The 22781-nt window shown below is 52.5% G+C and overlaps 10 protein-coding genes across 10 annotated transcripts; 5 read left to right on the top strand and 5 right to left on the bottom strand.

The window, feature by feature from the left end:
* Positions 1–14: 14 nt before the first annotated feature.
* HO133_005793 (uncharacterized protein) lies at positions 15–917 on the bottom strand (the record flags this gene model as incomplete). The annotated part of the gene is made up of 2 exons (XM_037296698.1): positions 15–347; positions 438–917. 2 exons carry the CDS (start codon positions 915–917, stop codon positions 15–17), a joined length of 813 nt encoding a protein of 270 aa, XP_037147879.1.
* Positions 918–1933: 1016 nt separating this feature from the next.
* Positions 1934–3719, top strand: HO133_005794 (uncharacterized protein; the record flags this gene model as incomplete). Its single annotated transcript, XM_037296699.1, has 3 exons — positions 1934–2303; positions 2351–2820; positions 2874–3719. 3 exons carry the CDS (start codon positions 1934–1936, stop codon positions 3717–3719), a joined length of 1686 nt encoding a protein of 561 aa, XP_037147880.1.
* A 582-nt stretch (positions 3720–4301) lies between these two features.
* HO133_005795 (uncharacterized protein) lies at positions 4302–6117 on the bottom strand (the record flags this gene model as incomplete). The annotated part of the gene is made up of 2 exons (XM_037296700.1): positions 4302–4385; positions 4528–6117. The coding sequence occupies 2 exons, from the start codon at positions 6115–6117 to the stop codon at positions 4302–4304; spliced, it is 1674 nt and encodes a 557-aa protein (XP_037147881.1).
* Positions 6118–7159: 1042 nt separating this feature from the next.
* Positions 7160–7975, bottom strand: HO133_005796 (uncharacterized protein; the record flags this gene model as incomplete). The annotated part of the gene is made up of 1 exon (XM_037296701.1): positions 7160–7975. One exon carries the CDS (start codon positions 7973–7975, stop codon positions 7160–7162), a length of 816 nt encoding a protein of 271 aa, XP_037147882.1.
* A 391-nt stretch (positions 7976–8366) lies between these two features.
* HO133_005797 (uncharacterized protein) lies at positions 8367–11373 on the top strand (the record flags this gene model as incomplete). The annotated part of the gene is made up of 3 exons (XM_037296702.1): positions 8367–8984; positions 9035–10681; positions 10738–11373. The coding sequence occupies 3 exons, from the start codon at positions 8367–8369 to the stop codon at positions 11371–11373; spliced, it is 2901 nt and encodes a 966-aa protein (XP_037147883.1).
* A 1640-nt stretch (positions 11374–13013) lies between these two features.
* On the top strand, positions 13014–14284 carry HO133_005798 (uncharacterized protein; the record flags this gene model as incomplete). Its single annotated transcript, XM_037296703.1, has 5 exons — positions 13014–13126; positions 13182–13377; positions 13428–13809; positions 13859–14206; positions 14256–14284. 5 exons carry the CDS (start codon positions 13014–13016, stop codon positions 14282–14284), a joined length of 1068 nt encoding a protein of 355 aa, XP_037147884.1.
* A 330-nt stretch (positions 14285–14614) lies between these two features.
* Positions 14615–15598, bottom strand: HO133_005799 (uncharacterized protein; the record flags this gene model as incomplete). The annotated part of the gene is made up of 1 exon (XM_037296704.1): positions 14615–15598. The coding sequence occupies one exon, from the start codon at positions 15596–15598 to the stop codon at positions 14615–14617; it is 984 nt and encodes a 327-aa protein (XP_037147885.1).
* A 192-nt stretch (positions 15599–15790) lies between these two features.
* HO133_005800 (uncharacterized protein) lies at positions 15791–16452 on the top strand (the record flags this gene model as incomplete). The annotated part of the gene is made up of 2 exons (XM_037296705.1): positions 15791–15915; positions 15990–16452. The coding sequence occupies 2 exons, from the start codon at positions 15791–15793 to the stop codon at positions 16450–16452; spliced, it is 588 nt and encodes a 195-aa protein (XP_037147886.1).
* Positions 16453–16670: 218 nt separating this feature from the next.
* HO133_005801 (uncharacterized protein) lies at positions 16671–17456 on the bottom strand (the record flags this gene model as incomplete). Its single annotated transcript, XM_037296706.1, has 2 exons — positions 16671–16948; positions 16997–17456. The coding sequence occupies 2 exons, from the start codon at positions 17454–17456 to the stop codon at positions 16671–16673; spliced, it is 738 nt and encodes a 245-aa protein (XP_037147887.1).
* Positions 17457–19209: 1753 nt separating this feature from the next.
* HO133_005802 (uncharacterized protein) lies at positions 19210–22315 on the top strand (the record flags this gene model as incomplete). Its single annotated transcript, XM_037296707.1, has 2 exons — positions 19210–19450; positions 19503–22315. The coding sequence occupies 2 exons, from the start codon at positions 19210–19212 to the stop codon at positions 22313–22315; spliced, it is 3054 nt and encodes a 1017-aa protein (XP_037147888.1).
* Between the last annotated feature and the right edge of the window lie 466 nt (positions 22316–22781).

A 22781-nucleotide genomic window follows, 5' to 3' on the forward strand; every position in this document is an offset into this window, starting at 1 on the left:
GCTGGAAGTACGAGCTAATACCGCCATATGCTCACCCAATCCTGCCCTTTACCGATATCGTGTGTGCGCATTGGCCGCCAATGAGCCACTCTAGTCAGCGCAACAGGACTTTTAGGCCCAGATACTCCTTCTTTGACGTGCCCCTTATCATCATACGGAAGCTCCTTTCCTGGGTGGGCGAGATGCTCGGTGTACACTTGAGGTGGCAAAGCGAATGGAGGACCACCAATGAGAGGGTCCTTCGCGCTAGGGAACTCAATGCAGATCAAGTTACCTTTGAAGGCAAGTAGCTGTGCCATGCGGAGTGCCCAATCAGGACGGAAACTTGGTGGGAGAGCCGAGAGAAACTGTCAAATTTTCGTCAGTCGCTGGGCCTCACGATTGTCGCCTCAAACAGATTGTTCAACTGCCGAGGCCCATAAGGAGAACTTTTTTACCGTATAGTCATAAATCAGATCGACTTTGCCGTCGCCTTCGATATTGGTCATCCAATCGGTGCCGAAGAAGTCGCCATGCATGAATTTGACCGCTCCGGCTCCAGAACTCTCATCTCTTATAGGATACTTATGTCCGTTGGCTTTCTGCTCCTCATAGCATCTGTTGACGGCCGTTTCACTGACTTCAAGTCCAAAGGCATCATATCCGAAACCAGCCAGCAGCAAGACATCATATCCCTTTCCACATCCTGGCACCAGAGCTCTCTTCCTTCGCTTGTTCCCAAAACCATCCTCCACGAAGCATGTGCCTAGCAGATCTCGTTGATCGGTGAGGGTATCGACGAGAGCTGGATTAGGCACGCCGCGATCCCACGGCAAGAAATCACCTTTGTCCCACAGATCCGACCATTTGTTTTGATGCTTTGAGATATCACCAGCGAAGTGGGCCATCAAGCGTGCTCGATCTTCTTGCAATGCCATGACTGCTGGATTCCGTTATCATTCGGTCCACAGGACAGTGCAAATTGATGTGAATATATTCCACGGACGAGTGAGAATGCAAGGAAGGATTCTCAGAAGAGGATGAAATGCAGCGGTCCATCTACCCAACCCACCTTCCATCCAAGTGTTTCCGTGTGGTTTCTGATTTTGGAAAAGGGAAGTCACGAGACGGAGCCACCAGGGCTTAAGCACTACCTTATTCCCGAAATGAGACGGACAGTACCCTTAGGTTGACCAGATGACGTCCTTCCCGTTAGCTCCTTGGCACACTAAGGTACCTTAGGTTACCCGCAGAAGGATCCTCGGATGCAAGAAGCCTCGCGAAACGACATCTCTCGTGGCCCATCCTTCAACTTTCTGGCCAGTGCCGCTAGCCTATTACCAAAAGGTCGAGCGACGGTACGATGCGTTTGGATGAGGGAGCGAGTATTCTACATGTTCAACGCAAAATTGCAGTAATTGTTAGGAAACCTGAGGTAAGGTAAGACGAGCCGGTGCACTAATCCACAAATGGGATGGATAGAAAGCTTAGCGATCTTAGCAGAAGACACAAAACCCGGACCCTTTGCGGATGACGTTCTTCCGTTAGCTCTTTCTGCGGCGATTGACAACGGCTCTCCGGCACCATAATGCTTGACTTTTCTCACGCTAATTCAGCATCATTCAGCATTTATTGGACAATATGAAAGATTAGAAACATGTCAAAATGTGTATCCCCCCACACTTTATAACTGCCGGTGTCGGCCCTTCTAACAGCTCTCAACCTTTCTTACAATCAATCTTGTGCTGTCCGTCATGTATCTTATATCATCTTTTTAATCCTACTTCCCCACATTCATTGCCTCATGACGAGACCTTGAGAAAAGCCCATACGGCTGGTACGAACTATATGTTGCCTACATACCTTTTCAATTCTTGTACACAATCTTCCCAGGGATGACTTTCGGCCACTCTTTCTTTGTTGTAGACCACGAGCAAGATATACGACCTCAAACATGGACAACGACACTGTTAAGATCGCTGCCCAAGCGATAGACCACGAGTCTCCCAAGGAACATGTTGGGCCTGACTTGGAGGAGAAGATCGAGAATGGATCTAGTCCGGACGGGTCATTGCATAAAACCGAGCATGGAGCAGAGGTCTCGGGTACCAAAGAGAAAGACGTGGAGATGGTAGAGACCGAGATCCAAGACCCAGAGCCGGTAAAAGTACCTAGATCGCAGCGGCGAGGCCTCTTCGGACGCTTTTCAATTCTGGCAGAAGTCGAGGAACCGAAGCACTACCCTCGAAGAACCAAATGGTACATAACCTTTGTTGTTGCACTGGCAGCCGTGGCTGCTCCAATGGGGAGCGCTATTATATTCCGTAGGATTCTCGACGAAAGCATAGCAATTCTGGCTAATGACCCCTAGCTTCACTTCTTCAAATTTCAGACGACCTACACACCTCTCCCACAATCACGAATCTCTCAGCCGCCTTGTATATGCTTTCCATGTCGATATTCCCACTTTGGTGGTCTTCATTCTCAGAGACCCTAGGGCGACGGACCATATACCTCACATCATTCACGCTGTTCTTACTATTCAACATCCTTTCGGCGGTGTCAAAGGACATTGCCATGCTGATCATCATGCGTGTACTGGGCGGCGGAGCAGCGGCCAGCGTGCAGGCAGTAGGGGCTGGTACGATAGCTGATGTTTGGGAAGTCAGAGAACGGGGAAGAGCAATGGGCATATTCTATCTTGGGCCATTGTGCGGACCTCTATTCGCGCCAATCATTGGTGGCGCTTTGGCTGAGAAATTCGGTTGGAGGAGCACTCAATGGTTTCTTGCGATCTATGGAGGAGCGGTGCTGGTCTTCCTCTTCTTCGCCTTACCAGAAGTGAGCCTTCTGTACTCACTCTATCCTACATCTTCCTAATGGTACCTCTTCAGACGCTTAAAGCCACCAAATCGCCCTCTTCAGAGACCGAAAAAGACCTCGCCTCCGACGGCCCTAACCTAGCCCGCACCACATCCCGCCAAAGCGTCCAGCGCAAAACAGCAAAGCATATCAAGACGGCCAAACGCATCTTCCTCGACCCCCTGAAGATCATTCTCTACCTCCGCTTCCCTGCCGTCCTCATCACCGTCTACTACGCTAGCATCACCTTTGGGTCGCTGTATCTCCTCAACGTCTCGCTCCAAACCACCTTCTCCAAGCCGCCCTACAACTTCTCCACCACCCTCGTCGGCCTGACCTACATCCCCAACTCCATTGGCTACGTCCTCGCCTCCCTCTTTGGCGGGAAATGGACGGACAAGATCATGGCACGAGAAGCCAAGCGTGCTGGCCGCTACGATGAAAAGGGCAAATTGATGTACCGACCCGAAGATCGAATGCGCGAGAACGCCTGGATCGCTGCGTTCCTCTATCCGTCAGCACTCGTTTGGTATGGCTGGACCGCCGAAAAGGGGATCTTCTGGCTGGTCCCCCTGGTCGCGAACTTCTTCTTCGGCATCGGCTCCATGCTCATATTTGCCATGGCGACGACGATGCTCACCGAGTTCATGCCCAAAAAGGCGTCCAACGGCGTCGCGGTGAACAACTTTGTGCGGAACATCTTCTCATGCGTGGGAGCCATCGTCGCGCAGCCGTTGATCAGTGCCATCGGCAACGGGTGGCTGTTCACGGGGGTCGGTGTCATTGCCACGGCGAGTAGCGCCGTCATTTGGGCCATGAGGAGATTCGGGCCGAGATGGAGGCAGGTGATGGACAGGGAGCTGAATCAGGCCGGTTGAAGTGGACTAATACACGATATTGCAGCAAAAGGATATGGTTGGCAAGATGCATACATAAGACGAGGTCGACCAAGTGATGAATGATGATTGCATTAGCGAGGCGTTGCGGAGCTTGAGCGATATCTGGGGGGGGGGGTATTTTGCTGGACATGTGGTGCATCTTGAAGGGCAAGACGCGGTGCTTCAACCGGCGTACGCTCTAATGCTGTATACCTCCGAGGCCTGAATCTCCCTCGTTTGAACATACCCGAACATCTTATAGACTCGGCTTTCACGTGATTGGGAACCTGGCTCTGACGCATGTAGCTTCAATAGTATGGAGTTCTCATGCATTGGAACGTTCGCGGCACGTCGTGAGCCAGGGTCATTCGATGAGAATTTTGATTGAAATGTCTGAATCTACGTAGCTAGTCAAGGTCCATGAGACCATCGTGAACCAAGATCTCAGGTCCACTGTATTCGCGCCTCATCGATAGCGAGGAAGAGGGCAGCTTGAGCGACATCCTCAATGCAACACCCCTATCCACCTGTCAGCCTTCGACTTCATCGCTTCAATAAGACTGTGCGGATCGACGGATCAACTCACATCTCGACCCCGGGAGCGTGTGCATCTCTCTTCCGATAGAACTCCTCGTCGTCGCCCCCAGCATACCCGCCAGCCAGCATCTGCAAAAGCGGGTTACTGATCAAGCTCGGATACCACGGTGTTCAAGCGGGCCCTCTTCTTCGCATTTACGGCAGTGGTATTCCTGGTGAATGGTACGAAAGATTGATACCGAGGCCATTCAGATGTTCAGCTTCAACCCACCGAGTTGACGAGCATCCCGAGCATTCCTTCTGTTTGCCAAGCTTGCTGTGACCTCTCCACTTCCGCGCGAACCACTTTATGTAGTCGTGCCATGAGTCGATCTATCTCAGGAGACTCCCCCATGTGTGATGAGTAGAGGTCGAGGATGAGCATGCCTACATCGACGCACAGGTTGACATATCGAGGGTTTGTGATGTGCTTGCATACCCATTTGAAGATGGGCTGGAGGGATACATCGTCTCGACCGGATAATGCGGTCCTTGTTGCAGAACGGTGACGGAGGGCGGTCAGGAGGGTTGTCGTTGCAGTGAGATTTTGGCCTTGTAGCACTTCGTCTAGAGCTGCTGCGTATTTCCCTTTTCGTAGTTGAGCTTCCCACGGTTTGGGTTTGTAATTGCCCTTGGTTCGTCCCTCGATGATGATGTCTGCGCCTTCGCCAGTGAAGTCCTGACCTCTGAAGCGTTTCTCCAATCCCTTCGGCCTCTTCTTTGCTCTCTTCCTATCAAGTTCTTCAATATTGCCTTCGATCAATGCTTGCATCTCCTTTTGCCGTTCCCTTTCCTTGACCTTCTGCTGTCCAGACAGCCGTGTCTTGATTGAGAGATTTCCATTTTGCATACCCACTGCCAAATGACGATCTTCCCGCGCATTACCAGCGCTAATGACACATAATGAGAGTATAGGCGATGAGTATTTCGACCCGGCCACCACATTCCAAGCAGTAGTCTCGAACACCTTCAAGTGACCGTCCAATCCTCCACTCACAAGCCTTGTGTTGTTCGAGGCTAAGCATAAGGATGTGACGGTCTTCTGGTGGTTCTTCAATATTTGTAGAGGCCGTGCTGCAACCAAATCGAGCACTGATATCTGGTTGTCTGCAGCCGCAAGTATGGTGGTTCCAGATGGCATGGGCAACACCTCCTCAACAGGAGCTCCATGTTTGAACGTCATGATTGCGTTTGACGGAGCTCTAGGATCCCACAGCTTAACTGTCTGATCATAACTTCCAGAAACCAGAAGCCCAGACCCTTGTCCTGGCATGAACGCCCCACTTCTGATATAGTCCTGGTGACCAACGAATGTCGTTGTGCTATCCTGACTCGGGAGATCCCACAATCGGATAGTGCGGTCGTCGCTCGCGCTCATCAAAGTTGTTGGCTCTGTAGGCGAAAACTTGGTGGTCCACACCGGCTGCTTGTGCTCTTTCCAAGTTTTGAGAATAGCCCTTGAATTAACATCGAAGACCTGTATTGTGCCGCCCTCATCTCCAGCAACCATGACACGGCCATCACGTCTGACCTCGGCGCCATGGGCAATGTCGTCGAAGCGAGATATAGTCTTCACAAGTTTGCGGCTCCGGACAGAGAAGATCTGTACACGAGTTCCGGTTGTGACTGCGAAGTGGTCTGACGCTTGAGCGAGGGCATTTGATGGAGGTATGGGGCTGGAGATGTGAGTGATTGGGTTGGTTGAGGGCGAGGGCACGAGCTGCTGTGATTTGAAAGTGCGCCAATATGTTTGCTCTGGGGTCAAAGGCGAGGGTCCGGGAGGCAGCTTGACAGGCTGGAGGGGAAGTACTGGCGCTGACATATTTACTTTTGCCCCGTGTCAGGGGGTTCGTAGAAGTAAAAATTCCATGAAGGCGAAACAGCAGAACCTATTCTTCCGAGTAGAAAGCCCAGTACTCACTGTCGAAATAAAATCTTTGGCGCACTCGGGCATACGACTACGGTGGCCGAGTACGACAAGTCTACTCGTACTATGCGTGGTAGTACACTCGTACCATATGGCAGTTATCAACTTTTATCGATACGGAAACTCTTCCTATTTAAGGCCCATCCTCTCATCGGCCGCTTCAACATCACCAGTGCAGGTTGCCAAGTGTATGGAAACAGCAGCGTCTACAGTGAGGAGCAGTACAATTGACTGAAGACACATTCAGAGGTGCGCAGTCTCGTCTCCAATGACCTCAACCAAGCCAGAATTGCCAACTTTGCAGACGTTGAGCAAACAGACTCATTTAAGCAACCGTCGGCTGGTAAGGCGGCCAGATTTTTAACGGGAGAGGCCTTCTTGCGTAATAAAGCCTTGGGCCCGCTCAAATCATGCTTATAACAGTTTCCGTCGGTGTTGCTGAGATTGGCAAGCAACTAAGCAAGCTGTCCGGGAAGAGTTGCAGCCCCGTACGCTGTCCTCCTATTTCTGAGTCGAATTCGGATATCTTCCTTATTAAATTTGTCGTTCAAGAACGCTACCACCCCAGGCTGAAAAGCAAACAGCGGTATTCTTAACGGTGTTGATATCGTCGATGTCTAGGAATCTGAGCGCTTCAACAGTCAATTGCCTATTTTCGACTTGTTGCCTGCTGGCCCTGTCCTGCAGACTCAACACATGGAGTCTATCGTCAATTATTCAGGCTTGCGGCTATTATTTTGGAAGAGAAGTAAAGCATTCTAGCAAAGCCAAGGCAGATTTGAGCAAATACAATGAAAGTTCGAAGGCGCTTGGTCAATAAACTATCTGACAAAGAAAACCCATTAGACCTGGTGCTCGTTTCGTCCATTAACTAGATTCTGAGACCCGACGACGCTTTCTCACAATCTGAAGTTGGATGATAAGGGTACTAATCGTCTTACACTCGGCAAAGGATTTCCCCATGAGTCAAAGTGTACCAACCATCGTCGTCGGTCTCCCATTCCCGCCAACCCTGGACAAAGCAATTAATGTCCTCTTGAGTGGCAAAGCCACCGTCAATCACATTCTTGGCAAGCGACGAGTTTAGTAGGCGATCGGCCCACATTTTACTCCAGTAGCCTCTTTCCTCTGGGCTGGAAAAACACCAGACACTTGCACTAGCAGTAATGCAAGAACGGTCAATGCCTGATTCGCGAGCCCATGCAACCATATGGCGTCCCGCGTTCGGTTCACCACCACGGGATCTGACCGTTTTGATATATACGTCCTTGAAGTCGGCGACCCCTTTGATCTCAGGGTAGTGGGTAGCAGAATCAAAATCTGATTCGCGGCAAGCCACGAGGCCACCTGGCTTTGTAATTCGACGCCATTCGCGCAGTGCATTGGCAGGGCCAGCGATGTGGTTTAGAACTTGATGACAATGGACAACATCAAAAGTGTGATCTGGAAAGTCCAAAGCATGTGCATCTCCAACTTGAAACCTGACATTCTTGATACCGCGCTCAGCAGCCGTTGAGCGAGCCTTTTCGACTACGTCTTGTCCCATATCGATGCCGACAACTTGACCATTAGGTACCAATGCAGCAAGGTCAGTCGTGATGGATCCTGGACCACAACCTATGTCACAGATTTGCATATTTGGGAGAATGGAATTCAGGAGGTATGCAGCTGAATTGGCAGCCGTACGTAAATTGTGAGACTTCAAGACCGACTCCGAGTGGTCGGAAACGTATACATTCGACGCCTGTGCCATGTCGAGTATGCACGGTCTAGCATGCTCTGGTCAACATTCACAGAATGACAGCTGTACGCCGCGAGGCCGCCAAGAGATCTAGCTTAAGCTTAGTCAGCGGACAGAGTCTCGCCAAGTGCTAAGCTACAGATCTCAAGTCTAAAAAACAGAGAGTAGCGTTCCGAATGCTCAAGGCGCCAGGCTCGTCCCTTCTTATTCCTTTGAGTACTCACACATTCGCTGTCCCTATATACTGCCTCTAGCGATCTGCCCAGAAAGCCGACCCAAAGTGTGGACAGGCTTGGAAATCTCGAAAGAAAAAAAGCCCCTCGAACAGCCTGAGGTACCTCTCAACCCACAACCTGCAGCTTCGGAGACAGACGAGATCACTTGGCACTGGGCGAGCCCGATCATGGCAACCCCACAGCCGGGCTACCCTCCCGATGGTCAACCAGGCCACGAGCAATACCAGCAAGAGCAATATGACCCCAACCAGCAAGAGGCCCCAGAGAATGTGCCTCACGCACAAGGCGGCCTACCAGCATCCACTGCTGGAGGTCGAAGAAAACGCAACTATGCTGGGCAAGCGTATGACTTTGGGGGAGGTGCAAACTCGGCGCTAGGCGGGCAGCAACAAGGTGGGGGAGCGTATCCCGGACCACCTAGCATGCAACCACAACCGCAGCCAGGATATCCAGGACCAGTCTATGGATCGAATCCGGCCTCGCCTGGCATGGGAGGAGCCCCTGGCTACGGACAGCCGTCTCCTGCTGTTGGTGGCTACCAGCCTCCCGACCCAGCTTACCCTACACATGGAGTACCCCCTGCGCAACCAGGTATGGCAGGGGTCACTCAGGGTATGAACAATCTTGTTATGGGCGGCCAAGGGCAAAATGTACCTGTGCCGATGCAGGGACAGGTGCAAGGACGTCCTGCGATGAATCAGCTCGTACCAACTGATCTCCTGAACCAACATTTGGATGTCTCTGAACTTAGCCGCCCTCCACCACAGATAAATCTGCCACCCAATGTGAGTACACGATAATCTCAAATTAAGTCATTCACCGCTGACATTAGTAGTCCAGCGTCACTCCTTCTCCAGATGCTAATTGCTCCCCGAAATACGTTCGCTCTACACTCAACGCTGTCCCAACAACGCACTCATTGCTCAAGAAGTCTAAACTACCCTTCGCACTGGTCATACAACCTTATAGCTCATTGCACGATCATGAAGACCCAGTTCCGGTTGTCCCTGACCAGGTTATCGCTCGATGTAGACGTTGCCGATCATACATCAACCCGTTCGCGACCTTTCTAGACCAAGGCCATCGATGGCGGTGTAATATGTGCAATCTCACAAATGAGGTTCCACAAGCCTTTGATTGGGATGCAGCCGCGCAAAAGCAGTTAGACAGATGGTCAAGGCCCGAACTCAACCACTCTGTTGTGGAATTTGTAGCACCTCAAGAATACATGGTCCGCCCACCTCAGCCATTAGTCTACCTGTTCCTTTTCGATGTCAGCTATAATTCCGTAACCAACGGTCTGCTAGCCACAGGAGCTCGCTGCATTCTTGAGAGCTTGGACCGCATCCCCAATGCTGATCGACGAACGAGGCTTGGATTCATGGCCGTAGACTCGAGCCTGCACTACTTCTCCATCCCTCGCGATGACAGCGAGAATGGTGAGCCAAGCATGATGGTCGTCAGCGATCTTGATGAGCCCTTCTTGCCAACACCTGTCGATCTACTGGTTACACTAACTGAGTGTCGAGAGAACATCGAAAACTTCTTGGGAAAGCTCCAAGAGATGTTCCAGAATACTCAGAACACTGGCTCCTGCATGGGATCCGCACTGCGAGCTGGTCATAAGCTCATATCTCCCGTGGGCGGAAAGCTTACCGTTCTAACTGCAAGCCTTCCGAACCTTGGGCAAGGGAAACTTGAGATGAGAGAAGACAAGAAAATTCTTGGAACCAGCAAGGAGAGTAGTCTTTTACAGACTGCAAACAGTTTCTACAAGAGCTTTGCGGTTGAATGCTCGAAGAATCAAGTATCTATCGATATGTTCCTTTTCTCATCTCAGTACCAAGACGTTGCGTCTTTGAGCAACCTACCAAGATACACGGGAGGTCAAACATACTTTTACCCAGGATGGAATGCGGCAAGAAGCGAAGATGCAATCAAATTTGCGCGGGAGTTCTCTGACTACTTGTCAGCCGAGATTGGCCTCGAAGCTGTGCTCCGTGTTAGAGCTACTACTGGCTTGCGGATGAGTACCTTCTACGGCAATTTCTTTAATCGCAGTTCGGATCTCTGTGCATTCCCTGCATTCCCTCGAGACCAGGGCTACGTAGTTGAAGTTGCTATCGACGAGTCATTGACAAAGGGCGTTGTCTGCTTACAAAGTGCTGTACTGCACACGACATGCAATGGTGAAAGAAGAATCAGAGTTATGACCCTTGCCCTGCCCACCACTCAGTCACTTGCGGATGTTTACGCCTCTGCAGACCAAGCAGCGATTGCTACAGTCTTCAGTCACAAAGCCGTGGAGCGTGCTCTGGGCAGCGGACTAGAACCTGCACGAGATGCGCTACGAGCTAAGCTTATTGAGCTTCTACAGACATACCGGAAAGAATTAGCTGGTGGCAATATGGGAGGTGGTGGCCTGCAATTCCCCACGAATTTGAGATGCTTGCCCGTTCTTTTCCTGGGATTAATAAAAAATGTGCGTTCAAGCCCACATGACCCTGAGAGAGGGAGTCAAATGCTCATTGTGTACAGATTGGCCTTCGACAATCTGCGCAAATACCAAGCGATATGCGCTCCGCTGCCTTGTGTCAGCTTTCGACCTTGCCGTTACCACTCCTTATTCAGTTTATATACCCTAGAATGTATTCATTGCACGACATGCCCGACAGTGCTGGCCTGCCCGACGAAGAAAATGGTGACATCGTTCTACCGCCCGCGATCAACCTCTCTTCCCAGAGTCTCGTTCCATATGGGCTTTACCTAATTGATGATGGTCAAACGCAATTTCTTTGGGTGGGCCGCGAAGCTGTTTCTCAGCTGGTCAAAGATGTCTTCGAAGTGCCAGATCGGACACAACTGAAGGTAGGCAAGACGACATTGCCGGTGCTCGACAACGACTTCAATGAGCGGGTCAGAGCCATCGTCGAGAAGAGTCGGGACCACAGGAGCAAGGGGGTTGGGAGCATCGTCGTACCGAGTCTGTATGTGGTACGAGAAGATGGCGAGCCGGGAATGAGACTGTGGGCCCAATCCATGCTCGTGGAGGACAGGGCGGACCAAGGCGTCAGTCTGGCCCAATGGTTGGGCACTATGAGGGAAAAGGTTAGTACCCACGATCTCAAACTTCCCGCGACACTCACTGACGATAGATCTCTCAATGATAGATGAATGAACCAGAAGGATTTTTGAGTTCATTCCAATGAAAGCTGGCCTGACATGATTTATGCAGCGCTTGTTGCTCCCTCAATCTTGGGCATTAGTGCCAATCCTATGGTTTCTCAGCCATATGGGACTGCCGGCTCGTCTAAGACGTCAACTTGATGCACATTGTCTACATATCGAACATGCATGCTAAATCTAATAAAGGCGAGTTTGACCTCGTGGCAATACAAGGTTCGCCTTGTTTCGCAAGCTCGCTACCAGATTACAAGCAACGGTCCAGCGTGGAGATCTGTCCGAGCGTCTCGCCCGCGAGATCTGTCCCTTGGCAGGCTCGGCAGGTTTCAGGATCAACCAGATTATCTACTATTATGTAAGCCGTAGGATAATCTCTCTCTTGAACACCTTAGCCAATAGCATGTCCCCCAATTTTAGAAAGATTCTAGAAATAGAATAAAGTAACGCAAGGTAAGCAAGCCAGTGGTGCCTGGTGGTGCCAATACTGTCCGGCAATGCGGCGCTCGGCGCTTAACCCCGTGCAGCTGTTTTTGGACATTCCCCACCACTAGCGTCATGCGTAGACGCTGCCCTTTGTGTACCTGACTCAGTCAGCAGCACCACCACTGCAACAACTCTGAAACAACGAGGCACTGTTATAGAGTCAGAGTCTTACTGCAGTAGCTCTGCGCGTCTCTGGCTGCTCCAAGCACCTCAACGGTTTCTGGTCCGGAGACACAGGCCGAATCTGATTGGAGGGGTTCACGCTGAAGGCAGCACAAAGAAAGGTACCAGAATCCTTCCCTTCAGCCTCACTTCTCGTCACGTTGCTTCAGTGCATACCACGATAGCGAAGGAAACAAACTCTAAAAGTACCGACAGACGCAGTGCATATAGCCTCGGATCCTTTGCCGTTCCCCAAACTTCAGCCCCAGAGGCTCAGCCTTCCCAGCTACCGCAGACAACCACGACTTCCGATACCCTTTTAGCAAGCCGAAGCATTGATCTACCGTCAAAGACAGCGACTCAAATTTCATTGTCAAGAATTGAAACACCGCCCACCTTCCATGCAGCTTCGTCAGAGAGCCTAATATAGAAAGACCCCGCACCGAAGACGACCGAGCACCTGTCCAAAAGCACAAGCGAGCAACTCCAGTCTACCAGAACACTCAGAGCTTACAGTGGCCGTGTTTAGAAGAAGATCATCGGTTATAAGCTTCATATTCGCTACGCTAGGTGAGCTGCACAGCAAATGATCCCGCGTGACTTGCATTCTTCGACCGCGACTGCTGCCGATCTAGTTCATTGCTCCTGGCCGCTTGTTGGAGAAATGGCGCCGACATCTGTTGCAAGATATGTTTGGTCTCCCGTACCCTACATAACATTTGCGCATCCTGAAACTTTGGCCCTGAATCTCTTAATGCTTCAAAGCAACGCTTCATAGCTGTTTATGACTCTACATCTTACAGGTTGCTAAGAAAACACAGAACCTTCTCACTTCACCAAGATCTTTTGAAAGGTTATTTGACTGACTCTTCTACTCGTACAGCGGCCATTCGTACCTCTCAACGGCGCCTTCTAGAATTACATCTTCACCCAACACTCATCCTCGTCGCAATCATCTTTTGTGAAGCCTGACTTCGCAACGCACAATGTCACGTCAGCAACCAGCGCCACCAGGCGGGTCTAGAAAGATCTCCTTCAATGTCTCTGATCAATATGACATTCAAGATGTCGTGGGAGAGGGTGCCTACGGCGTTGTGTGGTAAGCCACCGTACGGCGAGAACGCTCTGGGACAGCATGTACTGAGACTCAGAAGTTCTGCGCTCCACAAACCTTCAGGCCAGAAGGTAGCAATCAAGAAGATCACTCCTTTCGACCACTCCATGTTTTGCCTCCGTACATTACGAGAGATGAAGCTGCTACGCTATTTCAACCACGAAAACATCATCTCTATCCTTGATATTCAGAAGCCAAGGAACTACGATACATTTTCAGAAGTCTACCTAATTCAGGTAAGCATGACTGCACACGAAGGGTCAGCACTGTGCTAATGTCCTCCAAGGAACTCATGGAGACAGATATGCACCGTGTCATTCGCACTCAAGACTTGTCCGATGATCATTGCCAGTACTTTATCTATCAGACGCTACGTGCTTTGAAGGCCATGCATTCAGCGAACGTCCTCCACCGCGATCTCAAGCCTTCCAATCTTTTGCTCAATGCCAACTGCGATTTGAAGGTCTGTGACTTTGGACTTGCCAGATCTGCAGCATCTACCGAAGACAACTCAGGATTCATGACTGAATACGTCGCAACGAGATGGTACCGCGCGCCCGAGATCATGCTTACGTTCAAAGAATACACGAAAGCCATTGATGTATGGAGTGTGGGATGCATTTTGGCGGAGATGTTGAATGGCAAGCCTCTGTTCCCCGGAAAGGATTGTAAGTATCTACCGCGTGCCTTTCCTTCAGCACTACTGATAAGTGCCAGACCACCACCAGTTGACACTCATTCTCGACGTTCTCGGCACCCCAACCATGGAGGACTACTATGGGATCAAGTCTCGGCGTGCGCGGGAATACATCCGCTCTCTGCCATTCAAGAAGAAGATCCCAATGAAAGCGATGTTCCCCAAGACCTCCGATCTTGCCTTGGATCTGTTAGAGAAGCTTCTCGCATTCAATCCTGTGAAGAGAATCACCGTCGAAGAGGCGTTGCGGCACCCTTACTTGGAGCCATATCACGATCCAGAAGATGAGCCAACCGCAGAAGCCATCCCCGAGGAGTTCTTCGACTTCGACAAGAACAAAGATACGCTAACCAAGGAGGAATTGAAACGTAGGCTGTCTATCATCCGTGCACTGCCTCGATGCTGACTGTAATGCAGAGTTGATCTTTGCAGAAATCATGAGATAGGATCCTTTAATGATGATGCGATTTGGACGACGTGATTTGGACAGTTGAAGACAAAATCATGTCTAGGTGTCATATCTCGGCTGGTGACGATAGATGTTGCTCTCCCGATCTCATTCGGTGCTAAAGAATCGGCCTAGGCGATATGTCTTTTAGCATCCGCGTGCATATGTGGACTTTCCTTACCATTTTGAATCTCGGCTTGAGTGGCTGTGTGTGCTTGTATACGTGGGGTTTGTATACGTGGGTATGTCAAAAGAAGGATAGCGAATTAACTTGAGCATTCGATTATTCTTTTTTCACCGATTGGATCTAGATGCAGCGGAGAGATGCTTATGGCGCCCTCTCCTTCATGAAGCTTTCAATCCCCTCCTTCACACCTTGCGGACTCGGCTTTTGAGCAATCACATCAGGTTCAAACCCAAACTCCTGGACCAGATAGTTCCTCGTCGTCGGTCCGATACAGGCCACGAACGTCCTCCTGCCCGGGTCCCCTATACAGGCCTTGACCCTCTCACTCGCCTTGTCAAGCCATCCGAGACCTCTCAACATGCCTTCCCCGGCCGTGGGCGAGAACACCACGACCCACCTTACCGTCTCGGGTTCCGTTCGGGTTAGCGTTTGAGTGAAATGGAACTCGAATTCTTCCAGTTCGCCTGTTTTATAAACCTCCATCTCGTCAACCTGTATCCTTTCCCCTTCTGGCAGTTTCGGATCCATAAGCATGCGCGGTATGATATCCCTCCTCTTCTCCCCCACGAGGAACAGTGCCGGTTTCATGCTTCCCCCTTCCCTCTCTCGCAAACTATACGCCTCTTTCCCCTCCCCTTCTCCCAACATAATTCTAGCAAGCACCTCCCCGCTCCCCGCCTCCTCACCCCCATGAATCCCACACCCAGCACACCTCTCATCCCGCACCGCCCTCAACGCCCTCCCCGTCGCCGGCCCCACCACATACAATCGTACTCCACCGCCACCCAGCCCGTCCGCCACCTCCTCCCTAATCTTCACCACCTGCGGCGCATTCAGCGCGGAAGCGAACGCAGCGACGGAGCGCTGGGATGTGAATATCAAAGCACCGTAGGGGAACGGGTTGGGATCTGGTAGGTGGCCGGGGGAGGGGTTGGGAGTGAAGTGCGTGAGGAGGAGTTTGATGAGGGGGTCGGGGAGGAGGGTGTGGGATAGGACGGGGACGAAGGTTGGGCGGAAGGGCGGGGTTAGGTGGAGGGTGTAGGCGTCGGAGGCGGGGGTGGGGGAGGGGGATTTGAGGAGGAGGATCGGTATTGGTGGAGTGGGAGAGTTGGCAGTCGTGGACATTGTTGTATCTGGCGCGCAAATAGTTGGTAATTATCTAGCTATATGAAAGGGCCAGGCCGACTGAAGCTTCGAGGTCATGGCATTCTCTTTTTCTTTGCGGAGACAAGGCGCCGAGATTTAGCCGTTGAATACTCGTACTGTTTATACGCGCTCTCTCTCTCTCTCTCTTCCCTTTGTGCCCCTATCCTCGCCATGGACAAATTCTTCAACGGTATACAGAAGACGAATCAGAAGCCCACAGCGGACCCCGAAGACCCCACCGCTCCTGAAAAGAAAGCCATCCCCAAGGGCGTAGTGCTGGGTAAAGATGGCAAACCGTGCGTTCAGCCGCTCCCCGCAAACAGCAACCGCATCAACCAGATGATCCCGAACGAGCTAACCACCACCCCAGCTGCCGCTCCTGCACCTCCTTCTCCTCCTGGGCCGCCATGACCAGAAAAGACACCACCCCCGCCGCCACCACCGACCCTCCCGCCCCCCCAACCTCCCCCCCCTCCCCACCCCCCGACTGCCCCCCAGACGTCGACGCCCTCGGCCGCTCCACCTGGACCTTCCTGCACGCGCTCTCGGCCGCCTACCCGCCCGCCGCCACGGCGGCCCAGCAGGCGGAGATGCGGCAGTTCCTGGCCCTCTTCGCGCGCCTGTACCCGTGCTGGCCGTGCGCCGAGGACTTCCGGGCGTGGATGGGGCGGGGGGGCAACGCGCCGCGGGTGGAGGGGCGGGAGGGGCTGGGGCGCTGGATGTGCGAGGCGCACAACGAGGTCAATCGGAAGTTGGGGAAGCGGGAGTTTGAGTGCGCGAGGTGGGAGGAGAGGTGGAGGACGGGGGGGGGGATGGGAGGTGTGGTTGAATGAGGAATGGGGGGGTGTGGGCTTTCTGGCTGGATGCGTACTAGAGTGGGTTGCTGGAGAGGTTTGGCTGTTTGGCATTTGCTTGGGATAGAGCATTGAGCGTGGGCGTTTTTATGTACGATTTGTATTAGGTACTGGGCTATCTATCCACTCCTCCACTCTTCTGTACAAAATTTGGTTCAAGCAGGAGCTTTTCTGTACCATACACGCAGCTTACACCTTCATTTCTTCACCTTCCCATACATGAGGTCCGTTCGCAAAGTTAGCTTGGTGCCGCCTGTAACATCTGCGCCTGAGTGCAGCAGGTCTCGGTGTTGGAAGATGAGCACCCTGCCTACCTTTGGGTCTACATCTAACGAGCGTTGCATGTTATATGAGTGGAACGTCGTCGCTCCGCCTTGGAGCTTGTTGGTGGGGTTTGACTCATTGAGATAGAGATGGAGGGTGTAGAACGAGATCTCCTTGCCGTCCGGAGTCACATAGCAGCCGTCGTTATGTGCTGAAGGAGTTAGTGCATATATGGTTGACGAGGATAGATAAGACTTACGCTTGAAGTACTGGCCCGCGCCATACTTCAGGAATCTCATGCGCTCATTAAGTCGGGTCATCTTCCACGTCTCGCCCCGCATGGCAGGTCCATTCCCTGTCACTCTAGCCATGCCCTTCAGAGACTCAATCTCCGGAACCAAATCCTTGACCCTCGACCAGATCCTCTCGACCACCTCTGTGTCATCCCAGATTATGCGGCCGCAGTCTCGGGTATCTGTCATCAATGCTTGCGCGCCTCCTCCGATGTTGATCATGGCTTGTTCCCAGGTGCCATTACTCTGGGCTTCAGCAGCCCGAACGAGGGTATCGCATTCGTCTTTTGTGAAGACATTGTCAAGGACTGTAGCATAGCGGCCTTCATATTCTGGTAATTCGGTATACCTGAAGTCCACGTCGCTCTTTTGGACCTGTGGACTTGGGCCTGACAGGAAGTCTTGGGGAATAGTGAAGGTAGTCATGGTACCGTAGATGTATACCAAGCAAAGGACCAGTGCTTTAAGCGAACAAATAGAATGGGAGAAGTGTGGAGAAAGAGTGTTGAATGGATATAAAAGTAAGGCTGTGCAAAAAGATGACTCACGTGATCATCGCTGCCTGGCAGGGCAAGGCGGCCAGATTGATGAACAACAAATGACTCAGACTCTTTGCAATTAATGAGGGACCCCAAAAATCTTTGCGAATATTCTTGACACGGTGTGTATCCTCTGCCACCTCAGCTTCGGGCTGAAGAGACCTTTCTCGCACGTATTGGACCCTTGACGTCGCCTAACTCAATACCCTGAGGCACCAACGATCCTTTCTGGAGTATTTCTACTTCTCCCTTCTCTCGCATATTCCAGAGTATGTCGCGAACGGCGGGCATGAGACTTCGCCAGTCGGAAGCACCGCAGGCTCTGAGCTCTGCGGCCGTCAAGGCTCTTGGGACTTCCGATGGACAAATGGTCTTTGGGTAATCTCGAGAGGACAGCAAGCGATCGAGGTGGGGCCTGAGGATGTCTCTATGGTGGAATCCTGCCTCGGCCATTGATACTAGGTCTTTCTAGTATCATACGCCGTCGCGAGGGTCTTGGGTGATTGGCATCGATGCTGTGGCTATCATGTGCCCTGGATTGATCCTGCTCGTCTCTGAATTTGATGCCTACTAATTGTCACCGGAACGGCATGCAAAGGATTTTGCAATCAGCCAGCGAGAAAGTGAGGAGTAATTATGCTGTCGGAGATTGAAAATGTCCAGGGAGATAAAGAGTGTAGTCCAAAGATCGAGGGCATGCATGTTGGATAGGGCCCATGGGCTCCAAGAAGTTCCAAGTTTACGGTGTTAGGCGCTAAATGCGGGCTTCCGGGTGGCAGCAGCGCTGCAAGGTTTTACGGCTGGGCCCGAAGTCACTCCTTCCCAGTTCCCCTTTGCTCGCCCTGAATTTAGACAGCCTTGAAAGTTTGAATCAGCCTCACTTTTCACATTTTTATCTATATCTCTCTCGCTTTCATATTTGCCTAATCTCTGCCGTCCGTGCAGCTGTCGAGACGTGAGGCTTACGATCATGTATTGTCCTGCTTTTCCACCATGCAGACTTGTGCCTCTAGTGCATACTCGAATCACGGGCGTTGGGCAGCAAAGCCGGCCACCAACCTGCAGCGAACCCCACGGGGGAAGCGGTTCCATATGGTGAAGAGCCATAGAGGAAGCATACCGACATGCAGAACTTGAGCAGACGCTAATTGGATCTATCGAGAGATTACTAGCTCGCCGCCTGTGTGCCGGCCGTTCACCTACTGTTATGTTGAGGAATTACTTGTCGACGTGGCTCCAATTGGTCGCCCAACTTGCATCACCTGGACATGATGCAAGACTTTGCGTGATCACTTTCTCTCTATTTCAAATCTTGTTGCATGGCATTCTTTTCTGTCTCGTTCATTCTTATACAAGACTCTGAAGGATTCAAGACGTTTATGCCCTCCGCTTCTTTTGGTAGTCCGGCTCGTCGTCTTGCTTTGCACGTCAACTTGACATAGATTCAATTTGCTCAGTCATGATCCTTCTCCCGTCTTACTCTAGATCCGGTGCTTATTCGTTCATGGCCCACCCTTCCGTAAAGCACCCAATTGGATGGTAGGACCATCTTTTACAAGACAGAGAAGAATATATGAGCAATCGAACACATCCTCCTCCTCCTGATTTCAACTACGCCGGCGTAGAAAAGGCAGTCCAACATGCCTCTTTACGCCAATCCTCCTCCATATGTCTGGCATAAAATTGAGACTCTTCACTTGAGCTACTCAGCGATGCCGACATTCGTTCCACCTACACCACCAGTACTTGTACCACCGTCAAATCCGTTCGGATCTCCACCGGAACCAGAGCCGGAGCCAAAAGCTCCCGCTGATGAAAAGCAAGGCGTTCCGGCCGACGCCGAAGCGCATGCCTCAGAAGAGGCTCCTCCAGCTGAGCCTGGTATGTATCTTGACAGCTTGTAGATGCACCATGGCTGATGCTCATGTGGTAGAAGCGGATGCAGGCGAAGCCGCACCTCATCAATCCGACGCTCCAGCCGAGGGAGCTCCTGAAGGCGACGAGGTAGCAGTCGATAGCACTCAGCCCAAAGCAGACGAAGTAGCGGCAGACGCTGCTCCGACCGAAGAGACAGCAACACCTCCTGAGAACCCAGAAGGTTCTGCCGCCGCTGCTGAAGAAGCTGCTCCAGAAGAATCCAAGGAGGCTCCAGCAGCCGAGCCGGAAGCTTCAGCTCCAGCTCCAGTTCCAGCTCCAGAAGAGTCTCCTCCCGAAGCTGCTGGAGATACCTCGGCATCTGATCCACCACCAGAGGTGCCAGCTGAGGAAACAATTTCTGAAGAGCCGCCACCTCCTGCGCCGGAAGTACCTGTAGAAGATAAGCCAGAAGATAAGCCAAAAGAAAAGAAAGCAAAGAAAGCCAAGTCGTCGAAGAACACTTCGGTAAGAGAGAAAGATGGTTCAAAGAAACCCAAGTCTTCGAATTATACTGTGGGCGGTGACAAAGATGAGGACAAGAAGTTCAAGCCTTCTAAAAACGGTCTCGTCCGCAAGAAGGGCGACAAGAACAAGAAGTCAAAATCTGCGCCAGTCGAGGCACCATCTGCAGATACAACCTCAGCAGACGCACCTGCAGAAGCTATTTCAGCAGAATCCCCACCGGTAGACCCTGCGCCGTCAGACCCTGCACCAGTCGAATCTGTACCAGCTGAGCCAGCTTCCGAAGAACCTACACCACCTGAGCCTGCGCCAACAGAGGCTGCGCCAGCAGAATCTCCACCGTCAGACCCTGCACCGTCAGACCCTGCATTGTCCGACCCTGCATCAGTCGAATCTGTACCAGCTGAACCAGCTTCCGAAGAACCTACACCACCTGAGCATGCGCCAACAGAGGCTACGTCAGCAGAATCCCCACAGTCAGATCCTGCGCCGTCAGACCCTGCACCAGCCGAGTCTGTACCAGCTGAGCCAGCTTCCGAAGAATCTACGCCAGCTGAGCCAGCGCCAGTAGATGCTGCTCCCACTGATACTGCAGTAGAAGAAGCTCCTCTAACAGACACTCCAGCAGACACTCCAGCTGAAGACGCCGCAGCCAAAGAAGAACCATCAGCGGAAGTTCCAGCTAACGAAACCGCCCAAGCGGAGGCAGCTTCAGCAGAAGCAGCGACAGACGCACCTACGACTGAAGTGGTTCCTGCCGAATCATCGCCTAGCGAGGACAAGCCGACAGCAGACGAACGCTCTGAGGGGCAGCCAGATGAGCCTGAACCAAAGCCTGATAGTACACCTGCTGAGGCTACATCTGAAGAGCCAAAGTCTGCGGCCGCCGCTGAGCCCGTAAATGAGGCACAACCAGTCGAAGAAGCTGCTAAGGAAGCTGAGCCGTCTGCTGCTGAAGCACCAGCAGAGGAAGCACAAGTAGAGGAAGCTGCCGCAGTTACTGAACCATCACCAGCTGAGGCAGAGCAAATTGCGCCGGATGACCAGGAAAGAAATGAGCTTGAGCCAGCTGCTGCCGAAGAACCCGCACCAGCAGAGCCCGTACCTCCAGCTGAAGGAGGAGCCGAAGCAGCTGAGGGTGTTGCTGAGCCAGAAGCCGCTCCTGCCGCCGAAGAGACTCCTAAAGACCCACTAACAGAGCCAGAACCGGCACCGTCAACAACGGAAGAGCCTATAGCCACAGAACCACCGGCAGAGGAAGCTTCGCCGGTCGCTGAAGAGCCAGCTCCGGAGGCACCAACGGAGGAAGGCCAAGCAACGACCGAAGAGCCAGCACCTGACCCACCTGCAGAAGCAGCCCCAGTAATCGTCGACGCTGCTCCGGAACCCGCAGTAGAATCAAACCCCGATGTCATCGAAATAGCCCCCGACCCACCCGCAGAAGCAGCTCCGGTAATCGTCGAGGCCGCTCCAGAAGCCCCAGCAGAAGCGCCCCCCGAGGTCATCGGAATAGCACCCAACCCAGCTCCAGCAGCAACGGACAGTGCCATTCTCGAAGAAGAGGAAGCTGCCGCCGATGTCGTCGAAATCGCCCCACCCTCCCCATCATCCTCAAAACGCCGCCACCGCTCAGGCTGGGAGCGCGAGCGCCGGCACAGCAAATCTTCCTCCAAAGGCAGCATGGAAATGCCCCTTTTCAACTCCTCGCACAAACGTCGCGAAAGTGACGTCACGAACAGCACCTCCAAGTCTGCGGAAGTTGAAGAACTGCTCAAGCAAGCGAAGGAGAAGCGGTTGAGCAAACATCATTCATCACCACGAAAGCACGGTGAAGGCAGTCTGGCGTCTTCAAGCCGCCCTACAGCGGAGAGGAGATCCAGTAATCGGGATAAAGAGCCCGAAGATAAAGGCAAAACCGCGGCATTCCGCCCAAGACTCCTCGACATGCTCCCCCGCGCCGAATCCAACACCAGCATGCTCATCCGCGTCAACGACGAAAAGAAGGCGTCATCTAAAAGCTCTTCCGGCCCCAATCCCCGACCCCGTCGTTCGACCACCGCGTCCTCCCCGTCCCGCCGCGAGCGCCAGTCCAAAGCCCGCTCCGCGGACCACAGACCCAGAGCTAGTACTGACGTTGATGAAGAGGCGGGGAGGAAAGAGCGGAGGAGGAAGAGGGAGGAGCTGGATAGGGCGGAGGCGGAGACGAAGAGGGAGTTGAGGAAAAAGAGGCGGGAGTTGGAGGAGGCGCAGGAGGCGGCGAGGAGGGCGAGGGAGGGGAGGAGGGAGAGAGAGAGGGAGGAGGATAGAAGGAGGGTTAGGCCGAGGGAGGGGGTGGCAAGGGGGTTGCTGAGAAGGCTTTTCAGTTGACGATGGGGAGAGGTTTGAGGGGTGGAAGGCAGATCACGATGTGAAGTTTTCATGCTGTAGTAATGAGTCAGGGTCGGTCGTGGAGCTATGTACATCGACTTTCCTTCTTGCGTGTATCTCTATGGGCGGGGTGCATCTGTACTACTAACGGCCCCTTTTCATAGGTAGAACTACGTAGCAACGCATGCAAGAATCTATTTACACAATGATTGAATCGAATTGTTCGTTCGCGGACCAAGCAAGCAAGCGCCTGTCAGTCGATGGATTTCGAACTGAAAGCTTGACAAGTCGGACTCGTACTTTGTAAAAACCGACCAACCTGCAAGAATCATGCAGCGTGGATGACAGAGTAGGTGACCAGCCTTTCCAAGCCTGATCTGAGTGACCCACGCCTGATCTGTGGCGTTGATCGAATCCCTCATCCCTGAGCCGTAGTCTCGCCCGGCCGACCGAAGGACGCAGGGAC

This window comes from Letharia lupina (assembly GCF_014066315.1).
Source record: "Letharia lupina isolate WasteWater1 chromosome Unknown contig_22, whole genome shotgun sequence".
Classification (NCBI taxonomy): domain Eukaryota; kingdom Fungi; phylum Ascomycota; class Lecanoromycetes; order Lecanorales; family Parmeliaceae; genus Letharia; species Letharia lupina.